The sequence below is a fragment of the Moschus berezovskii genome, chromosome 17 (genome assembly GCF_049115385.1).
Source record: "Moschus berezovskii isolate FMDL1 chromosome 17, NW_MosBer_1.0, whole genome shotgun sequence".
NCBI classification, from domain to species: domain Eukaryota; kingdom Metazoa; phylum Chordata; class Mammalia; order Artiodactyla; family Moschidae; genus Moschus; species Moschus berezovskii.
Window position 1 is genome coordinate 68,237,115 of NC_142476.1, and position 24,769 is coordinate 68,261,883.

Genomic DNA, 24,769 nt, shown 5'->3' on the forward strand with positions numbered 1-24,769 from the left:
TGGCTGCTCGCAACAGAACTGACAATCACATGGTTTCCTAAATTCTGTGTGCCTTCTGCCTTGGATTTCCAAGGTCCAATTAGTAATGCTATTTGCTGAATTCTTACTGGGTTGGCCAGAAAGTTTGTTTGGGTTTTTCCATTGTATTGGCCAACCCAATATTTTTACTTTATCTGTAGTTTCAGCATAAAGTGAATTTATTGGGGAAGGTGATGGGCCAAGGATGACTGATTAACTATTCTAATTCCACTTCACTTCAAGTGCGGGGAAAACAAATTGCAATAATTCACCAACAAGAAAACATATAATGTGCACCTGTTACCTTATAACTTAACCTCAGAGCTAGGCTAGGTTCCAACCATTACTAACCACTTTGATAAAACCAAAGTGAAACATACATGGCTTTAGGTTTAAAAGTATGTTTACATGACAGCCCTTCAAAGACGAGAGTATGCCTGAGGATGTTGTGTGTGTGTGTGTGTGTGTGTGTGTGTGTGTGTGTGTGTGAGGTGACAGAATGATTGGTTTTGCCCATTCACATCTGTCAGCTTCAAAGTCTGACTTCTTGCCAAGAAGTGAGTACAACCTGCAACTAGTCAAAGCAGCTTCCATTTATTTACAGTTTTGAAACACATTTTTCATGACTTAGCTTCCTAATACAAAGAGCAAAATGGCAATGAAAGATAAACATCATCAGATACTAGAGTTATATAATGTGATCAGGAGAAAAATTAGATACTGGTTGCTTAGTGAATTGACATATGTTTTCCTTTTCTCCTTTGAAAGATTTTATTTAAAACATGAAATAAAGTGGTTTATTTCAAATCACACAATCACATTTCTCCTCATCCATGGGTCTCAGAACTTTTCCATCCTGGTTTTGAGGAGGAACAACCAGTCTTGAGTTGATGGGACCAGCAAGATCCAGAAGGACCCTGTGACAGCACAGCCACGCTTTTAGGACCAAATTCCCACCGTACAGAAGCAGAGAATACCTAGAGGTTACCTAAGTTTCTTTCAAAAAAATTTCCGAGGATAGAAAACTAAAATCTATCCGTACGTTTCCATCTTTTCAACAGCATGGCTGAGCTGTGACAATGCCACTAGGTGGCATCATGTCCTCTCCTGACCATTTCTTTGGGCATCGTTTCCCAGGGCAACATCAACAGCATCTCAGACAGCAGGAGACAGGGTGCCTCGCCTACTTAGTGCAACTGTTCTCTCTTGTATATTGGGAAAAGTCTGGTCTCACCAATGGGATATAGTTGATACTCGTCTCATGGCAAGGAAGATTTTGTTTATCTTCCATTCCTCCTATTCCATATCAGAGTCTGACAGCAACGCTGCTCTCATGAGTTGATTTTCTTCCCTGACATCTCTGCTGCCCTGCCGCCCAGAGGCACAGTGTGCCGTGAAGGATCCATCAAATGCCCACGGACACTAAGAAGTAATAGTGCCAGATCCAAAATGATCTAGGGAAAACCAACGTCTAACTGTTTACTGAAGGTCAGGCTCTTTATACCCTTTTAAAAGCCTGTCTAGGACTTGAGGGGGAGAAGTGAAGTGACAGTTCAGCCTTACTTGGAGTGCTATTTAATTTCCATTGCATGCTGAGGCCCGGGATAAGAAAATATTCCAGAACATTCCTCTCAATCCCCCACCCTTCTCTTCTCTCCTTTACCCTAAGGCAGTGAGATGATGGAGGTTATGAGTAGGTGAATGGAGAAGAAGGAGAAAGCATTATTCCACAATCGTAGTTAAACAAGCGATTTTTAGAATCCTGCCTTGTCATTTAGGTGACTTACTGAAGTCCTATTAAGTTATCAAACCTTTCTTTGCTTTGTATGCTGGGATGCTGGAAACACTGGGACACGAGGAAGAAGTCCAGAGGAAGATGAAAAACTTGGAGATCACAGTTCTGAAGAAAATGCCGAGGAGTCAAATGCCCCATTCCAAAATACTGTGTTTCAAGTGTTGTCAGTTTTGAGGACATTTTTTTAAAGGTATCTGCTATTCCAGGACATATGATTCCTATTCCTGGCCGAGCAGGTACACAGGGTCTCCCACGTGGATGGTCCCTGGGTTTTCCAGAACAAAATATTGTCCAAAGAGGGGTGATTTTCCATATAACTTTCGTTCAGAAGGGTCACACAGGCGGTAACTGCAACAGGAAAAAGACCATAATGAGTCACAGCCAGTCAGAAGGAAGAGCTCAAACTGTACATGATTTCTTCTCAGCGGACAGATCCACCCCACACAGGGCCGCCATGTGGGGCTCTGTGAGCGCCGTTCCCTTCAAGAGTTCAGAACCTCCTGGGGTTGTGCCCAGGGCACAAACTACCGAAGTGTTACCAATGGCCACGTTCCCGCCTCTTTTCTCTTTGGAATGCTCCCTTTTCTGGCATTAAGGAATTAGGACTCAATATGCTGAGACATTATTTTGTCACTTCCCTCGGCATCTCGCCTCCTGACTCCACGCCTGTGATCAGAACCACAGCCTGAGCAGTCCGTCAGGCTGAGGGGCCTGGAGTCATCCTTTGCACCAGTTCCTTCACTTTCCAGTGTGTTCATAGCTGCCAGGTCCTGAGGTTTTCCCTGTACCACGTCGTTTGAATTTCCTCACTGTTTCTTCCACTGTCAACAATCTCACTTCCTCTGCATCCTCACACAACTCTAATAACTCTCTTCTACACCCTGGCTTGGTGGCTCCTCTGTGGGCTCCCCTCCCCCAGTTCCCCAAGCACTAGAATTCTACCTTTTCTTCAAGACCCAACTCCAAAGCCACATTGCCTGGGAAAGAAACTTAGGATCCCCCGGCTAGGAGTGGTCTCCCGATCCTGGATTTTCTCTGCTGTCCCTTGAACACGCATGTGCTGTGTCCTGCACTGTTAGGACACATCTGTCTGTTCTACAAGCCAGAGAGTCTGTGGAGAGCAGGAAAGGTGACTAACTCCCTTGTACCACTCACACCCAAGGCTGGGCCCTGTATGTCACTGGTGGCCCACAATCATTTGTTGAACAAATTGAACATGATGGTGTAAAACCCTCTTTTAAGAGCAGTATTCCTATCTTTGGAGCTTCCCCAGTGGCTCAACTGCAAAGAATCTGCCTGCAAGGCTGGAGACTCAGGTTGGATTCCTGGGTTGGAAAGATCCCCTGGAGGAGGAAATGGCAACCCACTCCAGTATTCTTCCCTGGGAAATCCCATGGCCAGAGGAACCTGGCAGGCTACAGCCCATGGGATCACAAAAGAGTCGGACACGAATGAATAACTAAACAGCAACAACAAATTCACATCTTCTTCAGGCAAAAAATGCAAGAATCACTAGGAAAAGTGCACATGGGATGTGCATTAATAATACCGCAAGATTCTCCCCTCCCCCACCTCCACCAGGAGAAAGTTTTCCTTCTGTCTCTCATTTAATCAAACTCCAACTTTAATCAATTTTCTATCATTTTGATGGAAAGCACTTTTTCATTCTACTGTGTTCTGAGAAAAAAAAAACTATTGCAACAACTCAGGCCTAGTTTTGTTCTGCATATCAGAGGTAGCTAAAGAGAAAATGGGGAGGGTGAAACCTCTAGCCTCTGCCCCCAGCTACAGGCACTATGCCTGTTCTGGTCATTGGTGTATGCCAACAATGCATACAGTGCAGCCTGGTACGGCACCTGGTATATTGAAGCCACTCGAAATCAGGTTGGTTGAGCCAACGAATAAATCAACAAGTGGATGGGAACCATGAGCCGCTGATCCAGCCGGTCCTGCCTGGCCAGCAACATTCCCCTGCTCGGCAGTCAGGTCTCTGCAATGATGCTGGACCCTAGGAACCAGGCACGTCTCCTAGCCTGCCTCTCCATTCTCAGCCTGCAATACCAGGGACATCTGGAGATGTTTCTGTTGGAGGGTGACTTCTTCAGGATGGAGGCAGACCGGGCACTTTATGACTCGGGATTTCAGCTTCTTGCAAGCTGGGTAGCCTGAGGCTCTGATTATCTCAGCGAGGGGGGTTGAGAGTCAGTTCTGTGCAAACACTGACAGTTTACAAAGAACATCACACAGATTATCTGTTAATCCCTACAATGTGCCTATGAGGGAATATGTATCACCCCCACTTCACAGGGAGGTCTCAGAGGAGTAACAGACTTGCCCAGGATCTAAGTGGTCAGGTTTGGGAGCCAGAACTGAGGTCTGGCTCACTTCAGAGTCAGGACTTTTCCCACCGGCGATGTGACCCCTGGTCATCTTTGTACCTCCTGGGTACTATGCACACACACATGAGAAGAGGTGAGGGAGTTAATATCTATTCTGCACAAGCATTCAGCCATGCACGGGTTTCCTTGCCCTTTGCCATCACCACTCACGCACACAACTACTCCCCCTCCAGGTAACTTAGGGAGGGAGGACCCACAGGGGCTGCCCTCCCTCCCTGCCCAGCTCCCTAACCTGCTCAGGGTTGGGCCAAGGAGTTGGTTTGTAGGCGCGGCACTGCCAAAAGCCCCCAGCTCGGTCCAACTTACACTCCTGCTGACATTGTCACCACTGGGCTGTGGGGAGACTCGACAAACGAGATCAACAGCGACCCCTTGTGGGACTGAGGCGATATCGTCCACTGTCTGTGAATTCACATCCACACCAAGAGACTGAAAACAAGGCATGATCTCATACACGGATCTTCTTTGATTTCTTTCTTCCAAATATACAAATTCTGCTTTTTCAGCTGATGATAGGATTGTGGTGCTGGTGATCCCATGGACGGTAGCCCACCAAATTCCTCTATCCATGGGATTCTACAGGCAAGAATACTGGAGTGGGTAGCCATTCCCTTCTCCAGGGGATCTTCCCAACCCAGGGATAGAACCCAGGTCTCCTATTTTGCAGGCAGATTCTTTACCATCTGAGCCACCAGGGAAGCCTTGATGATGGGATTAATAAATTGCAAATCCATATAAAATCACCTTTCTTGGGCTTCCCTGGTGGCTCAGTGGTAAAGAGTCCACCTGCCAATGCCGGAGACACGGGTTTGATCCCTGGTCTGTGAAGATTCCACGTGCCACAGAGCAGTTAAGCCCAGGCGCCACAACTATGAAGCCTGTGCTCTAGAACCCAGGAGCTGCAACTCCTGAAGCCACACAGTGACATGCCCGAGCACAACTAAAGAGTAGCCCCCACTCACCATAACTAGAGAAAAGCCCTCGTAGCAATGAAGACCCAGCACAGCCAATAAAAAAACAAAATCGCCTTTCTTAGTGAATTTTCTCTTCCAATGAATATGAAACCTTACCACATTAATGGGAGACACACGTTTTGTTTCACTTAAACAGAGGTCTCCATCCTTAAGGGTGTGGTGTGAGTGAAAACTGTTACCTATAAAGCGCTGTGGACTGGTGAGAACTGCTTGCTTTACTCACTTACTGGTCAATGCCCAGACCATGGTTTGCAAGCAGGGTCTCTGATCACCACTGGGTCCTCACAGGGCACAGGACACTTCTGGGGACTCCCAACTTGCTATGTGTAGGATCAGGTCAGGAATAAAACAGCACTGTGAAGACACCACAGACAGGAGGGGCTGAAGGCCAAGCAGGTTGGGCTGCCTTGCATTTAATGCAGCCTCAGAAAACGGAAAGAAGTGTCTCCGGGATTTTCCTTCTCTCAGAATGTGCCAAGCTCATAAGCTGAGCCTATCAATAACCACAGTCTACATGGTCATTATGTATTTTATCATCTATTTTTTAAAGTAGCATTTATTGCTTTATTCTAACCAAGGGGGAGCGTAAACCAGGAGTTATTATTAGTCCATGCGTGTGTGCTCACTCTCAGTCGTGTCCAACTCTTTGCCACCCCGTGGACTGTAGCCCTCCAGGCTCCTCTGTCCATGGGATTCTCCAGGCAAGAATACTGGAGTGGGCAGCTATTCCCTTCTCCAGGGGACCTTCCTGACCCAGGGATTGAACCCGGGTCTCCTCTGTGCCCTGCACTGGCAGGTGGATTCTTTACCCTTTAGCCACTTACTCTTATTAGGTCAGTTTTTACAAATAAACTGAAACATCAAGCACGTAAGTGACTTGCCAGAGTCACACAATTACAGGGGCAGGGAAGAACAGAGCCTGGTGGGTGCAGGGAGCTGTCTCCTTCCATAGTACCACTCGCACCAAATCCTTCTGTCTTTACTTCAGCACAGCACAGCCTGACACAGGCGGAGAGCAGCAAATGTCATTGCCCAAGTCCTCCTGCATCTAACAAAACATATGTTTTGACCAAAAAAACGAGGTGATTCTCCCTATTGAAAGGAACAATGACAGACCCACACCGCTCCTGTGGGATCAGGGTGGGAGTCACTCTGCCTCCAGAAAGTAAAGAATAATTCCTTCTTCATATTTTCCTGCCGGCAGACCGGCCTCCACTGTGAGTTTTTCACAGAGAAAGGTTCCTCTGGGCCTGTGATCAGCAGTCATACAGCACTGGTCTCCCAGCTGAAAACCTGCCTTCCTGGAGCAGCACAGCCCTGGGGCACAGGGGACCCAGGAATAGGGAAGGCAGAGCTCCCAGGTATCCTGCCCAGGAGGATAGCCAGGGAGCAGAGAAGAGGCCCCCAAAACCACTTTGCTTCGCTTCTGTGATTTATGTCAGGCGGCCCAGGCCTTTCTCTTCCCGATTTATGGCCATCTGTCCTGGGAGGGACATAAATTACGGCATCTATGGTAATTTAAATCTCAGTAAGATACAGGAGAAGACACCTAGGCTGGCTGTCCCGTCTCCTGGGGTATTAAGAGCAATTAGGGTGGACTGGTTGGGCTGCTGAGGGGCTGCAGGAGATCCAGAAGGCGGGGCTGCTCTCAGGGGTCAATTTTCCTCCTTCTATAAACACAGAATCCCAATGGAAGGAGGGGCACCAAAGATTCAGAGGACTGGCCCCAAAGACACTTTCTAAATCCAGAAGGAAAGGTACCAGGCACCACGCACTGTTGGGAGGAGAGAACAAGATGATGTATACAAATGGATAACAGTCAGTTCTCCAAATCGTTTGGCTGGCTTGTACACAGAACCCATGGAGGTCTGTCCTGCTCCATTGACTTCATAGGGAGGAACAGCCACGGCCTGAGCTAGAGAGGAGCCTGCTGGTCACCTGGCAGAACCAGGACTGCTAACACCAAGGCGGGGCACTTTCCCCACCTGCCCTGCCCTCCTCCTCCAGAGCTCCTCCGTGATCACAGCAAAGTGGGAAGATGGAAGAATTTCCAGTTTGTGCTAATAGTGAGTGAACCAGCACGTTCGGAGGAATCACTAGTCCTTCACTGCAACTTCTCAGACTCGCTCCCCTCCGGAGTGTCCAGTCATGCCTAATAAAGTCTCCTCAAACATTTCATTACGACCATCCTCAAACAGATAGGCTTCCCTGGTGGCTTGGACGGTAAAGAAGCTGTCTGCAATGCAGGAAACGGAGTCTATTTCATTCCATCTTTCACCAAGCTTGTTAGGCCAAGCTCTTTGGACCACCAGTCTCCTTTAATCAGCCCGTCCCTCTCTTGGGCTTCCCTGGTGGCTCAGATGGTAAAGAATCAGCCTGCGATGCAAGGGACCAGGATTCGACTCCTGAATCAGGAAGATCCCCTGGAGAAGGGAACGGCTACCCACTCCAGTATTCTTGCCTGGAGAATTCCATGGACAGAGGAGCCTGGTGAGCTATAGTCCATGGGGAAACAAAGAATCAGACACGAGTAAGTGACTAACACTTTCATTGTCAAACAGGCAGATGAGTTGAAAGAATTTTACAGAGAACATCCAATTGTCAGTCATTTGACCCAACACATAACATTTTACTGTATTTCCTTTATCATATGTATTTATCCATCCATCAATCCATCATCATTTTTTTTTCAATTTCCAAGTAAGTTACAGATGTCAGCAAATTTCACCTTGAAACAGTTCAGCTGGAATATCATTTTCTAGGGTTAAAATTTCTTAACTATTTTTGAGGGGTGATAAAACTTACATGGAGTGAAATGTACAAATCTTAAGTGTTCTACTAACATTTTATTGTTGTTCAGTTTCTAACTGAACTCCAACTAACCAACTCTTATTTTTCCCTCTTTTTTTTAAATTGAAGCATAGTTGATGTACAGTATTATATGTTACAGGTGTAGTGATTCATGATTTTTAAAGATAATACTCCATTTATAGGTATTATAAAATATTGGCTATGCTCCCTGTCTTATACAATATATCCTCATGGCTTATTTTTTAACTTTTTATTTTGTATTGAAATATAGCCAATTAATAGAACTTCTCTGGTGGCTTGGATAGTAAAGAATCAGCTTGCAAAACAGGAAACACGGGAGACTCAGATTCGATCCCTGGGTTGGGAAGTTCCCCTGGAGAAGGGAAGGCAATACTCTCCAGTATTCTTGACTGAAGAGCTCCATGGACAGAGGAGCCTGGCAGGCTACAGTCCATAGGGTTGCAAAGAGTCAGATACGACTGAGTGACTAAGCCACACAGACACACAGACACACACACACACACACACACACAGTCGATTAACAATGTTGTGATAGTTTCAGGTGTACAGCAGAGCGACTCAGCCATACGTATACGTGCATGATTTCTCTCCCAAACTCCCCTCCCATCCAGGTGTAGCCTCCTCTTTGAATGTGTCTGCAAATTTGCACTCAATGGTGGCTGCTGCTGCTGCTAAGTCACTTCAGTCGTGTCCGACTCTGTGCGACCCCATAGACGGCAGCCTACCAGGCTCCTCCGTCCCTGGGATTCTCCAGGCAAGAACACTGGAGTGGGTTGCCATTTCCTTCTCCAATGCATGAAAGTGAAATGTGAAAGTGAAGTCGCTCAGTCGTCTCCGACTCTTTGCGACCCCACAGACTGCAGCCTACCAGGCTCCTCAGTCCATGGGATTTTCCAGGCAAGAGTACTGGAGTGGGGTGCCAGTGCCTTCTCCCCTCAATGGTGGGGATCCAGAGAAAAAGCAGCCATTCGTCCTTCACCTCAGTAATTTGGGATCTCCCCTCCCAACCTCCCTCCAACCTACCATGTTTGACTCTGCTCCTGACCTCCCTCTCTCTGCCACGTGGCCTGGCCCTGGAATGACTGTCCACCTCGCTGTAGCCTGGTCTGGATGCAGGACACTGGTCTCCATGGACCACAGGTGCTGGCTTCATGCCTGGGGCCAATGTGCTGTCTGGGACAGAGTCCCCACCCCCAGGCTTCAGCCTGCCAGGGAGGGGCCAGATAGTAGTTTCTGGGACAGCAGGATCAGCACAGGTAGTAGTTTCTGGGACAGCAGGATCAGCAGAGGGATGTATGTGTACATGCTCAGCCGTGTCTGACTCTTTGCGACCCCATGGACTGAAGCCAACCAGGCTCCTCTGTCCATAGGATTCTCCAGGCAAAAATACTGGAGTGGGTAGCCATTCCCTTCTCCAGGCGATCTTCCTGACTCAGGGGTTAAACCCAAGTCTGCTGCATTGCAGGCGGATTCTTTACCATCTGAGCCACTAGGGAAGCCCAAGAGAGTGACGGGTGCTGATTAAAGGACACTGGTGGTCCAGAGAGCTGAGACCAATGAGCTCGGTGAAAGATGGAACGAAACAGACTCCCATTGCAGGGGAACAAATGTGGTCACACAAGTCCCAGTACAGCCTCCTCTTAATGTGCTCTTCATGATGCCTTTTAAGTCAGATGGCCAAACTTCCACTGCATTCTTCCCTCAAGTCTTCTGGGGCTTTGACTAAAGCAGAAGTTACCACCCACCATCTTCCACCGTCTTCCCTCTCCTCTTCTGCAAGTAATACCCAAGGACGCACGTCAGGGTCCAAGCTGAGGGCCTCAGGGGCTGAAGAAATGAGGCCTGACACCCGACCTGTGATCCTGCATTCAAAACGGAAGACCAGGGAAGATAAGCGCCACTTTGAGGGTTTCCACCATGTCCTGGCTCCAGATTTGGCAGAAAACAGCACAGAAGTGCGTGGATCATGAATTGTTGTTTTAGCAAAAGTACCGCAGCTGGCTTATAGAAAGTTTAGAGGCTACATATCAGAATATATATTTACCCATAATTCCACTACCAAAACAGCACCTCCATTAATGTTTCATTTTACAGACTTCCAGCCTTTTAGCTACTCAGATGCATTTATATATTTTAAAAAGGAAAATCAAATTAAAAAGGCACAGCCATATACGCAGTTTTGTAATCAGCTTTTTAAGATGAACATTATCATAAATATTGGTCTATGCAATTTAAACTTATCTGTCACTGTCTTTCATTAAAAGAATTTTACTGTGAAACTTTTAACATAAAGAAAAAAGTAGAAAAAAATAATGCAATGAATCCCCACCTAATTATCTCCCAGATTTTATTTATCAAGATTTGACATAGTTTTCCATGTGCGCTTTTGCTAAAATAACAGCACACCCCAGGTATCACTTCACTTCACGCCTGCATACTTCAACATGCTCCTCCAAAACAGTCGGGCCTTTCTTAAAGTGCCAGAAAGCCCTTATCACACCTAATGAATTTGTGAGGTCACCTAATGGGCAATCCATAGTAAAGTTGGTCAAAATATCTAAACCATGTATTGTTGCTTTTTAACTGGTGTGCTCAGATCATGAATTCTAAATGAAAAGTGAAATTAGTTGTGCAAGTAGGCATTCCGAAACCAAAGCACCCAGGAATATTTCCTAAATTACCCAGTCACTAGTACCCACTTCTGCTTCAAGAATACTCCTGCACGGTGTTCTCCCTGCTTCTTCGAAGAGATATTAAATTGCATAGTCTTACCTCTTCAGGGTCTCCAGTGGCTCCTTCCTGCTCATGACGCCAGTGTCCGGGTCCACTGTGGTTAAAATGCACCTGGACACACACACAGGGCATCATACACCGGACACAGCAGACAGTCCGCCCCTTCTCCTCCCCTTCTCAAGCAGCAGTGCCTGTGTCTCACCTGGAGCAAGCCATCACCCTTTTCAGTTCCACGTCACCAATAAGAAGCTCATTCCATGAGTCCTGGGGCCAAAGCACATACATCAGGTGAGCACTTCGGAGCCCCAGCCCTGACACTTCCCTGTAGGAGGGACGTCATGGGATTCAACAGCTAAGCAGCCATTTCCATCAGTGACGGCTGACTTTACATCATGCCTTCCTGTTTCCGCCCTCTGCCTTTGATCTGTCAATTCTTTCCCCTGAAATGAAACGCTCCCCTTCCTCTCACTTGTAAAACCGGAATTGAAACTCATCTCTGCAGAGTGTGGTATCACTCACATGTGGAATCTAGAAAAATGGTACAGAGAAACTTCTTTGCAAAGCAGAGAGATGCTGATGTAGAGACACATGGATACCAAGGGGGCCGAGAGGGTGAAAGGAATTGGGAGATGGAGATGGACACATATACACTAATGATACTGTGTATAAGATAGATAGCTAATGAGAACCTGCACAGGGAACTCTACCCAATGCTCCTAAATTGGAAGGAAATCCAAAAAAGGAGGGGACATAGGTGCAAATATTACTTTGCCAAAGATCCGTCTAGTCAAGGCTATGGTTTTTCCAGTAGCCATGTATGGATGTTAGAGTTGGACTATAAAGAAAGCTGAGTGCTGAAGAATTGATGCTTTTCAACTGTGGCGTTGGAGAAGACTCTTGAGAGTCCCTTGGACTGCAAGGAGATCCAACCAGTCCATCTTCAAGGAGTTCAGTTCTGAGTGTTCACTGGAAGGACTGATGCTGAAGCTGAAGCTCCAATACTCTGGCCATCTGATGTGAAGAGCTGACTCATTGAAAAGACCCTGATTCTGGGAGGGATTGGGGGCAGGAGGAGAAGGGGACGACAGAGAATGAGATGGTTGGATGGCATCACCGACTCAATGAACGTGAGTTTGAGTAAACTCCGGGAGTTGGTAATGGACAGGGAGGCCTGGCGTGCTGCAGTCCATGGGGTCACAAAGAGTCAGACACGACTGAGCAATTGAACTGAACTGATAGCTGATTCAATTTGGTATACAGAAGAAATTTACACAACATTGTAAAGCAACTATACTCCAATAAAAATTTTAAAAGAAAAATGAAATTCATCTCCTTCAGGAAGCCTCCCTGACTAACCCTGTCTGACTGGAGGTGGAGGGGAAGGCAAGGGTGGGGGCTGAGTCAGGGAGCAGGTGAAATATAGGAGGGGTTATGGAGACGGGGATTACTCTAGGTTGTAGGGGAGCTTTTCCTGCTCGCCTGAAATGGATTAAGACATCTCCCCTGGCTGGATAGGAACAAATCTAGAGGAGGCCAGTAACCTTACTTCCCTTTGCATTTCCAGAGGAGCATTTATTAATACAAAGCTCTCCGGCCCAGGAAGTTCCTCGGGCATTTGTCTAGAGCCTGGGTCACTGGTGCCTACTTTAAGGGCAAATCAAATCGATGGACTGTGCCCCTCAGATCCAGCAGAGGAGACAGCACATACACATAGGAAAAGTGAATGGTCAGTATTCTTTTCAAAATGTCCAGAAAACCGGAGGGGAACGTGTTGCAAGACAGCACCCTTGCGCTGGTTGATCTGTGCAAGCAAGCCTGGTGCTGGTGGTTTAGAGAAGAGATTTTCAAGCTGTCCTGCTCTGGTCAGGGGAGGTTTTAAGGAAAAGGTGGGATCCAAATTGAGTCTTCCAGGGTGGAAACTTTGAGAGATACAAAAAAAAAAAGGGATGAGGGACTCAAGGCAATAATAAGAAGGACATCTGATTGTGGTCCTGACCATCTTACCCTCACAGGAAAGGGGCTGAAGACAAGAATCCATGAGTTAAAACAAACCTGCCCAGTCCTTTGTTGATCACAAGCCAGAAAGAAAGTTCCAGACCCAGAATTTTAACTCTGATGGTGTGTATTATTCTTCATACGTGTACTGCGGAGTTTCGTTTTTGCTTTTTTAATCATTAAATGAGTCTCTTGTATACCCACGCCAGTATTCTTGCTTGGAGAATCCCATGGGCAGAGGAGCCTGCAGGCTACAGTCCATGGGGTTGCAAGAGTCTGGCATGACTTAGCAACTAAACCGCTTGTATGTTTCACAACAATCCAAAATGCTGGGCACCTCAGGTTAGAGAGCCCCAGCCTGTTCTGTGTACATTTCTCCACCAGGAGGCACTGTTCAGTTCAGTTCAGTTCAGTCGCTCAGTCGTGTCCGACTCTCCGCGACCCCATGAATCACAGCACGCCAGGCCTCCCTGTCCATCACCATCTCCCGGAGTTCACTCAAACTCATGTCCACAGAGTCGGTGATGCCATCCAGCCATCTCATTCTCCGTCGTCCCCTTCTCCTCCCGCCCCTAACCTTCCCCAGCATCAGAGTCTTTTCCAGTGAGTCAACTCGTCGCATGAGGTGGCCAAAGTATTGCAGTTTCAGCTTTAGCATCAGTCCCTCCAATGAACATCCAGGATTGATCTCCTTTAGAATGGACTGGTTGGATCTCCTTGCAGTCTTCCCAAAAAATATGCATCCTTCAGAATAACCTAATCAAGCATCAAAGACTCACATGTTAAAAAAAAAAAGTTAAGTCCAAGGAAGGGAGCAAGGGAGGCATAGTGTTACCTCTGCATAGACACCACAGCCTGAAATTACGATATTGGGCCTGAAGTTGGCTGTTTTAACTTTCTTCTCTAGCCTGGAGTTGAGATCTGCCAACGATGCCTCAGAAAGGATCAAGAAAGGGCTGGCATCTGAGTATGGGATCTGAGGAGGAAAGAAGAATTGTTAGAGCATAACACACACAAAGACATTTCTCAGAGGTCACATGGGTCTGGTTCCTGGAACCTTCCACCCCTCCCTCACCCTACCTCCCCACGCAATCTTTCTAAGTATTTCTCTATTTCTTTTTATAGCAAAGTCACAGCGATTCAGAAGCTTTAAATAGCCTGGCAGATAACAGGAACAGCATGATGGAGTGAAGAAAACAGGGTCTCAGAATCTTAGAGCTGCCCCCTTTCCCATCCTCCGAACTCTCCCACGTTGATTTTAATAAGGTTGGGTTTGATGACCTCATTAGGTATGATAAAAAATATTCACTGATTCCATGGATATGTATTTTTCATGCAACCTGCAAATCAACGTTCAACATGGCTGTGGCAACGGTGCCACAAAGCACTGTATCTTTCACTCTTAGGATGAATTCCTAAAGCCTTATTCCTTTAAGGTCCAGTCTGGTCATTTAAAATCTGTGGATCTCCATATCCACACTCACTCGCCCAACTGAGATCTGACACAACATGGCAATCCCAGTGTAAAAAGGCTGGGCTCCTCATGAAATTACAGAGGGACTGGGAAAGATGCTGACCTAGAAGAGTTTTGAAGCCATGTTGGCACCAGAAGCTTCTGTAAACAGGAATTTTTGCTCTCGGGCAAAAATGCAAGAGTCCTCCAAATCAAGAAACACAGATGATGCTCCCAAGGGAAGGGCTTTATTTTTTTACCAATAGCTTATGGCAAAAGGAACAGCTTTTGTCATGAGAGATCACAAAAGATAAAAGATGAGATCTGAGCTCAGCAGACATGTGCCATGCTCTCCACTTCCAAGGAAGCCTGCTTTCCTGACCTGGTCCGTGGGTGAGAATGCGTCTTCTACTTGGTGAGAATTTCTCGGTCGCATGTGGGGTTCAAAGTGCACCAGGCGGTAGGGCTGCGTCTTCAGGAAGTTTGTTATCCACTGGGCTGCGGCCTCGCCACAGTCTCTGCCCTCAATCTCCAAGCCGTGCACTCTGCGAGGGATGGGGACAAAGAACAGGCATGACTTTGACAGCCTGGACACCCTGCCACATCCTGCACAGATCCAAAAGGCTGCCCCTTGCTGTGACGTCGCTGTATTTCCTTCATTACTGGAAGACGTCATTTCAGCCTGGCCCTTCCTCTGAACCACGTGGAAACCCAAATAAAGACAGACTTTCAATCCCTCTTTTCTCCATTTTTTTATAGTTGATTTACAATATTGGGTTAATTTCAGGTGCACGATACAGTGACTCGGCTTTTCTGCAGATTATACTCCATTATAGGTTATTGTAAGATGTTGGGTGTAATTCCCTGTGCTATGGAGTAAATCCTCGTTGCTTATCTATTTTATAAACCAGAGATGCAGATGCAGCCTTGTGATGCCTTGCCTGGAAGGAATGCAGGCAGAATAAAATGAGATTATGTGTTTGAAAAGAGAAGGAGTTCTCCAGAAGAAACCTAATGTATTAGTATAAAATAAAATTGCTGCAAAAATATGGTTCACCCAGTTGGACAGAAATCTTTATTAAAAGTCTGGTATAATGATTATAGGGGCTTTCTGGGTGGCTCAGTGGTAAAGAATCCACCTGCCAATGCAGGAGATGCAGGACACCTGGGTTGGATCCCTGGGTCAGGAAGATCCCCTGGAGAAAAGAATGACAACCCACTCCAGTATTCTTGCCTGGAGAATCCCATAGACAGAGGAGCCTGGCGGGATACAGACCATGGGATCTCAGAGTCAGACACAACTGCTGCTGCTGCTGCTAAGTCACTTCAGTCGTGTCCGACTCTGTGAGACCCCATAGACGTCAGCCCACCAGGCTCCCCAGCCCCTGGGATTCTCCAGGCAAGAACAATGGAGTGGGTTGCCATTTCCTTCTCCCATGCATGAAGGTGAAAAGTGAAAGTGAAGTCGCTCAGTCGTGTCCAGCTCTTAGTGACCCCATGGACCACAGCCTACCAGGTTCCTCCATCCATGGGATTTTCCAGGCAAGAGTACTGGAGTGGGGTGCCATTGCCTTGAGCAACTAACAATTCCTTCCTTCCTTCCAAATTTCAGGTTTTTTAAAAGTTGAATCAATTTAAAGAAAAACATCAAGTAAGTAAGCAAGTGGTTTATAATTCAACATAAATCATGACCATGTTTTGAAAATGCTAAGTTTGGGAAAGAGGACAGAGGGACCTATGTCTTCTATATGAAATGTCTACTTAGTTCCTCTGCCCATTTTTTAATTGGATTGTTTGAGTTTTTATCCTGTTGAGTTATTAACCCCTTACCAGATACATGTTTTGCAAATATTTCTTCTCATTTTGCTGATAGTTTTCTTTTGTTGTGCAGAAGTTTTTTAGTTTGATGGAGTCCCATTTATTTATTTTTGCTTTTTTTATTTGTGCTTCTCATGTCATATCTAAAAAATCTCTGCCAACCAGGGAAGCCCTTTCATCCCACTGATTGATAGCAAATCTCTCCCAGATTTGGGAATTTCTTAGCTTTAAATAATCTTTCTGCCACCTTCAATATCTCTTCTCCTACGGGAACTCCAATAATTCACAAATTGTTTCTTTTAATGATATCCCATAGACCACATAGGTTTTATTCACTCTTTTTTGTTGTTCTCTTCTGACTAGATAATTTCAAAGATCCTGTGTTTATTCTCACAGATATTTTCCTTCGCTTGATCCATTCAGCTGTTGATGCACTCCACTGCATTTTTTATTTCATTCATTTTATTCTTCCCCTCCAGAATGTTTGGTTCTTTTTTTTTTATGATTTCTACCTCTTTAACTTCTCATTTTGTCCATTTATCATTTCCAAGATTTAATCAAATTGTCTTTCTATGTTTTCTGATATATCACTGAATGTCTTTAAAACAGCTATTTTAAGTTAATTGGGCACATCACAGATTTCCATGTCTTTGAAATAGATTAGTGAAAAGTTATTACGATTCTTTGGTGACATAATGTTTTAATGAATTTTTGCATTCCTTAGAGTTTTGTGTTGCTGGCTTTGCATCTGAAGTAGCAGTCACCTCCTCCAGTCTTCACCAACTGTTTTCCAGAGAGAAACACCTTGCATCAGTCCTGGTGGGGATTCTGAGGCTTTCTCAGGCCTTCTCTGGATACACCTAGTCCTTGCTTCTTGCTCTCTTATATGGCAGAATTCTTAAACTTGTATGCTTTCTCTCAGTCCTGAAACCCATCAGACCAAATGCTATCAGATTCCCTTTCTCCCTTCAAAAGTGGCACTAAAGCTTAAGTTTGTGGTCTTTCCTGGGCCTGCAGATTTAAACTACCTACCTGTACGTGCGCACTGTATGTGCTGTCTGCCAAAGTTTGCTGGGAGTGCATACTGGGAGCCAGGCAGAGTTGGGGGTGATGTGGGTGAGGTATGCTAAGAGCGGGGGTACCTATGGAGCCAATTGGGGGTGTCAATTGAAAAAATGCACAACATGAGGGCTGCGAGTTCAGTTTAATTTGGGGACTTACTGAGGACTATGGCCCAGGAGACAGCCTCTCAGATAGCTCTGAGGAAATGCTCCATAGAGGTGGGAGGAGGTGTGTTCCTTTGTGATTTTGGTGACGGAGCATTTGCGCAATCAAGCATACATCTTAGTAGAAGGTGCTGCAAGTCACAAGGGGGAGATTTTACTGCTTTTTTAGGTATGAGAAGATATGAGAATTGGGGCTCATAAAATCTTCTGAAAACATCTATCTGAAAGCTGTGAAAACAAGTGTAGTGACTATGATCGTGAACTTTTGAAAGTTTTGGCCCTCCAAACACATCAGAAATCTTTAGGAAAGTGAGCTGAAGTTAAAGCTCCTTCACAAAACTATAGCCTGGGTTGCTAAAGGAAATCTACGTTCGAAGGATTTTTGGCATCTTTCATCTATAGCATGTCTCCGTTCAGTCGCTCAGTCATGTCTGACTCTTTGCGACCCCATGGACTGTAGCCTACCAGGCTTCTCCGTCCATGGGATTCTCCAGGCAAGAATAGCATGTCTAAGCCTCCTTATTTTGCAATTTCCCAACATGCCTCTTTGTAGTCTTTGGGGGAATGGACCAAAAGCCTGTATGGGACCAGGAAAAGTTTCCACATGATTCCAAGTGAACCAATAGTTAAATGAAAAATTGTCAACCACAAGAAATTATGGGTAAATATCTCACCCTGGGAAGCAAGCAGGAACCAGAATATGGAGAAACAGTGCAATAGGCATATTAAAAAATCTGCCTCAGACAATCAAAAATACAAATTAAATCAGTAAGAAATTACCGTTTTTTCTCACAAAAATGGCAAAAGATTTTTTTAACATAATGGTCGAAAAGAAATGAGACACATATACTTATAAACTGCTGGTAAATATATACCTGGTATAACCACTCTGCAAAATGATTTACCAGTATATACATATATATGTATGTCCAGGCAACGAAGACCTAGCACAGCCAAATAAATAAATAAATAAAAGTCTACAGGAGTCATGTTCTTGTTGTTGGTGAAACCACTGCTAAAATTTTTCCCTAAGGAAATAATAAAATATATGAACAGAGATTTATGCCAAGTTATTCATCACATTCTTCTTCATACCTAGAAAAAAACTGAAAACAATCCAAATGTTTAATCTTGGGGACATGTCAAAAGGCATTCAGAGACATTCATGGGATAAAATATCACACCAACATGAAAATGGTATGTTTGAAGACTTTTAACGATCTGAAGAATACTCAACATGTCCACTTAAGTATGTGAACCATTTTCAAGAAGACTTCTGTACTATTTCAATGGTTTTTAAAGTATTAGCGATTAGAGACAGAAAGAAGATATGTCAAAATACGAATTATAGTTGTCTCAGAAGCGTTTTGTTTTCTTTTTTTTTTTTTTTTGGTATTTTCCAATTTTAAACAATTAATGTGTATAACTTTTATAATCAGAGAAACCACCAAAATGTCATTGAGTCGCTAAGCCATGTCTGACTCTGCGACCCCATGGATTATAGCTGCCAGCCTCATTCTATCCATGGGATTTTCCAGGCAAGAATACTGGAGTGGGTTGCATTTCCTACTCCACAGGATCTTCCTGACCCAGGGATTGAACTCCAGTCTCCTGTATTAGCAGGCAGATTCTTTACTGCTGAGCCACAAGGGAAGCCCCAAATTAAAATTAAACATTATATTTATAATTCTGATATTATGAAAATTATACTAGCTTTGCATTTTATGAGTTTTAGGGGGGCCTTTAGACTTTTTTAGGTAACCACATTTTTTTTGCAGCCAAGTAACTACATTTTTTGATGTGATATTATTCTCTGTAATAGGCTGTGGACTAATTTAGCATTCATGTTGCATTTTAATTTAAAATGCAGACATTATTACAACAGTATAATTAGATCACATTTTGGCTTTCCCATAATAATATTTTAAAAAACCCAACTCTAGACATGATTTCTTAAGACAGAGCCACTTTTTCTGGAATAACTGCCCCCTTGTCATTCCGATGTTAAGGAAAGAGCCTCTGTACAGAGCAGCCTCCTGGCTGAATATCTACTCTCAGTATGACAGGGAACCGTGGGCATCTGGAGGTCAGATCACTCTTCTGACTGCAGACATTCTTTTCTATTCTGGAAGTTCCTTTCGTTAGGACTAAATATCATGGGTCATATATCCATTTGTGACTCCTTCCATAACTCAGATTTAGAAAGTTCCCAGTCTTTCCAAGCAACACAGAGATGATTCTAAGGTAATACATGGATCTAACCTCACCTCTTCTAGGATCCTCTCTCCACTCCTTCTGCCCCGAACTGCATCCTTTATCCTCTGGTGAAGTTATGTCAATATGCCTTTGTTCCCATAATTTACTGCAAAAGACTTTTTTTTCTCTGCTCCACATCGACACATATTTTTCTGAAGTTGCCCCCTTTCCCACCTTCTTTTAGATCATCACATGTTGAGAACTTGACCCTACATATGGTACATTTACAATCAATAGTCAATTATTGATAACATTTCTCTGAATTCCCTCCACAGCCCACAGTTTGCCAAAACTGTACGAAGAAATATTCATGTCAAGATTAAGGTCTATCCTTTTCTTACCTACACTTGTGCACCACATTTGTGGTGGGTGTCTTGATGGGCAGCTGCAGGTCTTTGGTGTAGGCTGCACTGAGGGTCAGCATGTCACCCTCACAGGTCAGGGAAATCAGGACCAGGCGGGGTTCCTGTCGAGCTGTAACCATATTCCCCTCCTTGTTGATCACAAGCCAAAACCTGCCATTTTCAAAACACAAGATATTCATGGACCGCCATGACAGACAGCCATTCTCTAGGGGAGCTTCAGGGGTGCACTGTCATCTTTGATTTCCTCACTGTAAGCCTCATGTGTCTGTGTATCTGTCTGTCTGTCTGTCCTAAACATCAGTTCATCAGTCCAGCAAGACTGAATCTGTCAGTTCATTTCACAGTGTTTAATAATCACTCATGCATCGCACAAAATATCTGCAGAACATTCTGAGCGCCTTGATGGCACAAAAATCAATCTTCATCTCAACTGCCCTAAGTAGATGATATCAGAGAAAGACAAGGAAGCACGGTGCCTAGCACCAGGAGGCATTCCTGCTGTTGGAAACAAGACACTGCTGCATTGTCTACAGACTGTGGAGTCGAGCTGAACAGCAATCAATGCCACTTACACTTCGCCAAATCCACTCCCACCTTTCAGAAAAGTTAACGTTTCAGTAATCAGAGCTGTGACTTCTGCAATTTATCAAAAGGGCTATTGTTAATGTGGATAATATTCTTTTCTGGCTCGGTACTCAGGGTCTAGAGGTACTTCCCAGAACAAAGAGAAATAGAGGAAGAAGAGCAATGGAATGAACTGTTTCCAAGAAAAAAAAAAAGATGCATTTGCATAAAGGGCGCTTCAGCTACCCAGGAAGCTAGACACACTAACATTTTGGTCATTTCCATTCATACTGAATGGAAAGATTGAATGCTGGGAAAGATTGAAGGCAGGAGGAGAAGGGGACAACAGAGGATGAGATGGTTGGATGGCATCACCGACTCAATGGACATGAGTTTAAGTAAACTCCGGGAGCTGGTGATGGACAGGGAGGCCTGGTGTGCTGCAGTCCATGGGGTCACAGAGAGTCAGACACGACTGAGTGAACTGAACTGAAGATTCACACTGAGAGGAACGATTATGACAGGAGTCAGCTTGTGTTTTTTTCTTGTGCACGTATCTTTTTTTGGGCCATTCATATTTTTTTTTTTCATTTTCTTAATTTTTATAACGTTGTGCTGGTTTCTGCCATACAACAACTCAAATCAGCTGTAATTATACACACATCCTGTCCCTCCAGAGCCTCCCTTACCTCCCACCATCCCATCCCTCCAGTTGATCACAGAGTGCCAGACTGGGCTCCCCATGCCACACAGTGACTTCTCACCAGCTATCCATCTTACAACTGATAGTGTACATAAATTGATGCTACTTTCTCCATTTGTCCCACTCTCTCCCTCCCCTGAGATCCAGAGACATAAGCAAAAAATATGGCAGATACTTAAGATCACCACCTCCAGCAGGTGGTTGAGTTGCTCAGCCCTGCTAAAAAATAAACCTAGTGCAAGTCCTGTCCTAAAGGAACTTCTTATTGGTTCTTCATCCTGGACACAGATAGTTCTATCCTGTCCCAGATCCCTGGTACCAGCACTTGAATATTCTTTCTGCTAATCCTTCCTTGTAATAGTGGTAGTCTGGTATTTCTAAAATACAAATCTAACCATGTCACCCTCATACAAAGTTCCCCCATAGTTCCAGTTTTTAGAATAAAACCCTAACTCTTCTGCAAGACCCTTTGCAATCCAGCTGCCCTTCCAGTTATTCTCACCATCTGCGATCTCATATATGCCAGCCTTTCTTTTCCTTTTCAATTTTTTCACTGTGGTAAAATACACACAGCATAAAATATCCAGCATATTCTTAGGCATATACCCAGAAGAACTAAAAGCAAGGACTCAAATAGGTACTTGCGCACCAGTGTTCACTGCAGCATTATTCATGATGCCAAAAGTAAAAACAATGCAAATCTCCAACAACAGAGAATGGACATGAAAAAAATAGGATCTTAACCATATTTAAGCACACAATTCAGTGGCATTAAATAATTTCACAATGTTGTGCAACCACCACCAATATTTCCAGAACCTTTTCATCATCCCAAACAGACACTCTGTATCCATGAAGCAACAATTACCAATTTCATTCCCATCTGGCCCCTGCCCCTGGCTATCTCTAATTGACTTTCCCTCTCTATGAATTTGCCCATTCTAGATATTTCATATAACTGGAACGATATAGTGTTTGTCTTTTTGTGTCTGGCTTATTTCATTTAACATGATGTTTTCAAGATCTATGCTGTAGCATGGATCAGAACTTCATTCCTGGGTAAATAATAGAGTATGTGTAGACCACACTTTCAGTTCCAGCTAGGAAGTCCTTCCACCCGCTCCTTCCTCTGGCCTCCCTGGCACTTGTCACATTGAGTCAGTTATCATCTAGGACTGCAAGCCTGTGTTTGCTTCTCTTTATCACATTTTCTGATGGGATGATAACAAAAACAGATCACCTTTCCACTACCTCATGAATTACCTTCTGGGCAGCCAGAAGAGGGAAATTTACAGCCTGCATCAGTCCTGCCTGTTCCCTGCAGAAACTGAGGGCTGGTCTGGGAGGGAGTCAAGTGCAGCCTTACAATGAGGCTGGAGCCAGACCCAGAAGAGGACAAAGCTGCTTGCTCTGGGCCCTGGCCATCTTCGCTGAACCCCAGGTCATGACCACCCAGGTAGAATAAAACCACTGTTTACAAAGTACCAGCGTGGGAAAGGAAACAAGAACCCTGATTCCACTCATGGTGGTGTGGCTCTGAACCTCAGTTGTTTCTTTACCCATAAAAGAGTGCATGAGAGAATTACAGAAAATAACATAAGCAATAGCACTTTTTAAGCTGCAAGAAGCTCAAGCTTTAACTGCTGTTATTACGATTATGTGCTCCACCTTGGTATGCTCCTTGAAGGCTGGGCTCCACGGCTCCTTGTGTCCCCAAGTTCTCAAGAGATAATTGCTAAAAATAGAGTGGCTGGGACTAAGCCTGTGAAGCTCGCGTTTCCCGCTAGACTAAGTTGAAGTTTGCTCGCGCACCGGCAGACACCTGGGGACAGATGAAAAGATGCCGCACTAACTCTGGAGCGCATGCCGTGAGAGAGCCGGTGGGAGGTGGAAATACAGCCATATCCCGAGGCGGGTCGGGACCCTGGGTCTGCCGTTGGGAGGTGATGGCCCCCTTTTCTCTTTTTCCTTGCCCGCCCCCGTTACCCTCCTCGCCAGATCCCATTTTGTAAGGGAAGGATCCTGCAGGCCTCCCCTGCTCCGGCTGGCGTTCCGAGCCCATCCCGCGCTGTCCCCGCGCCCAGCCCTACCTGTCCCGCAGGTGGCCGCTGCGCAGCCCCAGGGCCGTGCACTCGGCCGCGTCCACCGACACCCCCTTGCAGGACTTGATCGGGTAGATCCACAGCTCGCTCACCGTGCCCACCTGCTGCAGCCGCCGGCGCCGCCGGGACCGCGCGCGGCGCCAGGCGACGGCGCCCAGCGCCCCCGCGGCCAGTCCCAGGGCGGCCACCCCCAGCCAGCGGGGCCCGGGCGGCGCAGGGAGGCCCCGGCGGGCCAGAGCCGAGGAGCCGGCGGCGCCCATGACCCAGCGATCGCGGGCGCGGCGGGGCCTCCAGCCGGGCCCACCAGGGACGCGCCAACCTGAGCCCGGCGGGAGCGCGCCCGCCGCCCGGGGCTGCGAGGGGAGGTGCGGCCCTTGGCCCGGAGTCCAAAGGAAGGACGACTTCTGAGCCCCTTTCCGGCCGATCGAAATGTCGCGTCCTTCCACCGAGGGGTGGCCCGGGGGAGCTGAGGATAGGAGGTGGGAGCACCTCCCACCGCCTCCTCCACTTCCGCCGCCTACGGCTGCAAAGCGAGGTACCCTCCCCCGTGATCGCTACGAGTGACCATTTTATTTACGTATTTGTGGGTTGTTTCTTTAACCCTAATTTTTTATTAAAGTTCCCAGGACGCATCAGGCAGCCGGCAGATCCTTCTCTTTGGAATAGGGAGCAACGGGCACCCGGTGGCCCTCGCAGGGTGCCCGGCTGCCTTCAGCCACTCTCCTCATCGGCGGGCTGCTGGGGCCGGGGAGCTTTGGGCGGGTGGGAATCCGAGGGCGAGACACGCGACCAGGGTCTCATGACCTGCAAGCCCAGGTATTCAGGGCCGCAGCCCGCAGCTCAGAACAGCAAAGCCGAGCAGAGACTGCCCTCTATAGGACTGCTCCTCCAGGCACAAAGCCTCAGAGATGCACCGAGGCTTCTTCAAGGCAGCAGGGGATGTTCTTGCCAGCCCTTTCGAATTGTGGTGCCAGAAGACTGTTGAGAGTCCCTTGGACAGCAAGAAGAACAAACCAGTCAATCCCAAAGGAAATCAACCCTGAATATTCATTGGAAGGACTGATGCTGAAGCTGAAGCTCCAATACTTTGGCCACCTGATGCAGAAGAGCTGACTCACTGGAAGAGACCCTGATGCTGGGAAAGATTTAAGGCAGGAGAAGGGGCAGCTGAGGATTAGATGGTTGGATGGACTCACTCAATGGACATGAATTTGAGCAAACTCAGGGAGATGGTGAAGGATGGGGAAGCCTGGCGTGCTGCAGTCCATGGGGTCACAGAGTGGGACATGACTTAGCAACTGAACAATAACAACAAATCCTTGTAAGGCACTGACGTCAGGCTCTTGTCACAAAATCAGGCCATGTTTGGGACTTTCCTGGTGACTCAGTGGTTGAGAATCCACCTGCTAGTGCAGGGGATATGGGTTTGATCCCTAGTAGGGGAACTAAGATCCCACATGCAGCAGGGGCAACTAAGCGGGGAGCTGCAGCTACAGAGAAGTCCACACGCTGCAATGAAGAGCCTGTATGCTGAAA

The 24,769-nt window shown here is 46.1% G+C and overlaps 1 protein-coding gene across 1 annotated transcript; it reads right to left on the minus strand.

Annotated features, from left to right (window-relative positions):
• Positions 1-600: 600 nt before the first annotated feature.
• On the minus strand, positions 601-23,859 carry MTARC1 (mitochondrial amidoxime reducing component 1). Its single transcript, XM_055419872.2, has 7 exons — positions 23,222-23,859; positions 19,841-20,014; positions 14,582-14,744; positions 13,582-13,722; positions 10,954-11,015; positions 10,791-10,862; positions 601-2,161 (listed from the first exon to the last, which is right to left on the minus strand). Exons 1-7 carry the CDS (start codon positions 23,491-23,493, stop codon positions 2,032-2,034), a joined length of 1,014 nt encoding a protein of 337 aa, XP_055275847.2. The 5' UTR covers positions 23,494-23,859; the 3' UTR covers positions 601-2,031.
• Between the last annotated feature and the right edge of the window lie 910 nt (positions 23,860-24,769).

Excerpts from the sequence above, each read along its gene's own strand:
- MTARC1 (XM_055419872.2), bottom strand. The coding sequence starts at position 23,493 with ATGGGCGCCGCCGGCTCCTCGGCTCTGGCCCGCCGGGGCCTCCCTGCG. Across the intron at positions 13,723-14,581 it reads CATTCTCACCCACGGACCAG|ATCCCATACTCAGATGCCAG; the intron begins GTCAGGAAAGCA and ends TTTCCTCCTCAG. Across the intron at positions 2,162-10,790 it reads CCACTGGAGACCCTGAAGAG|TTACCGCCTGTGTGACCCTT; the intron begins GTAAGACTATGC and ends TTCCTGTTGCAG.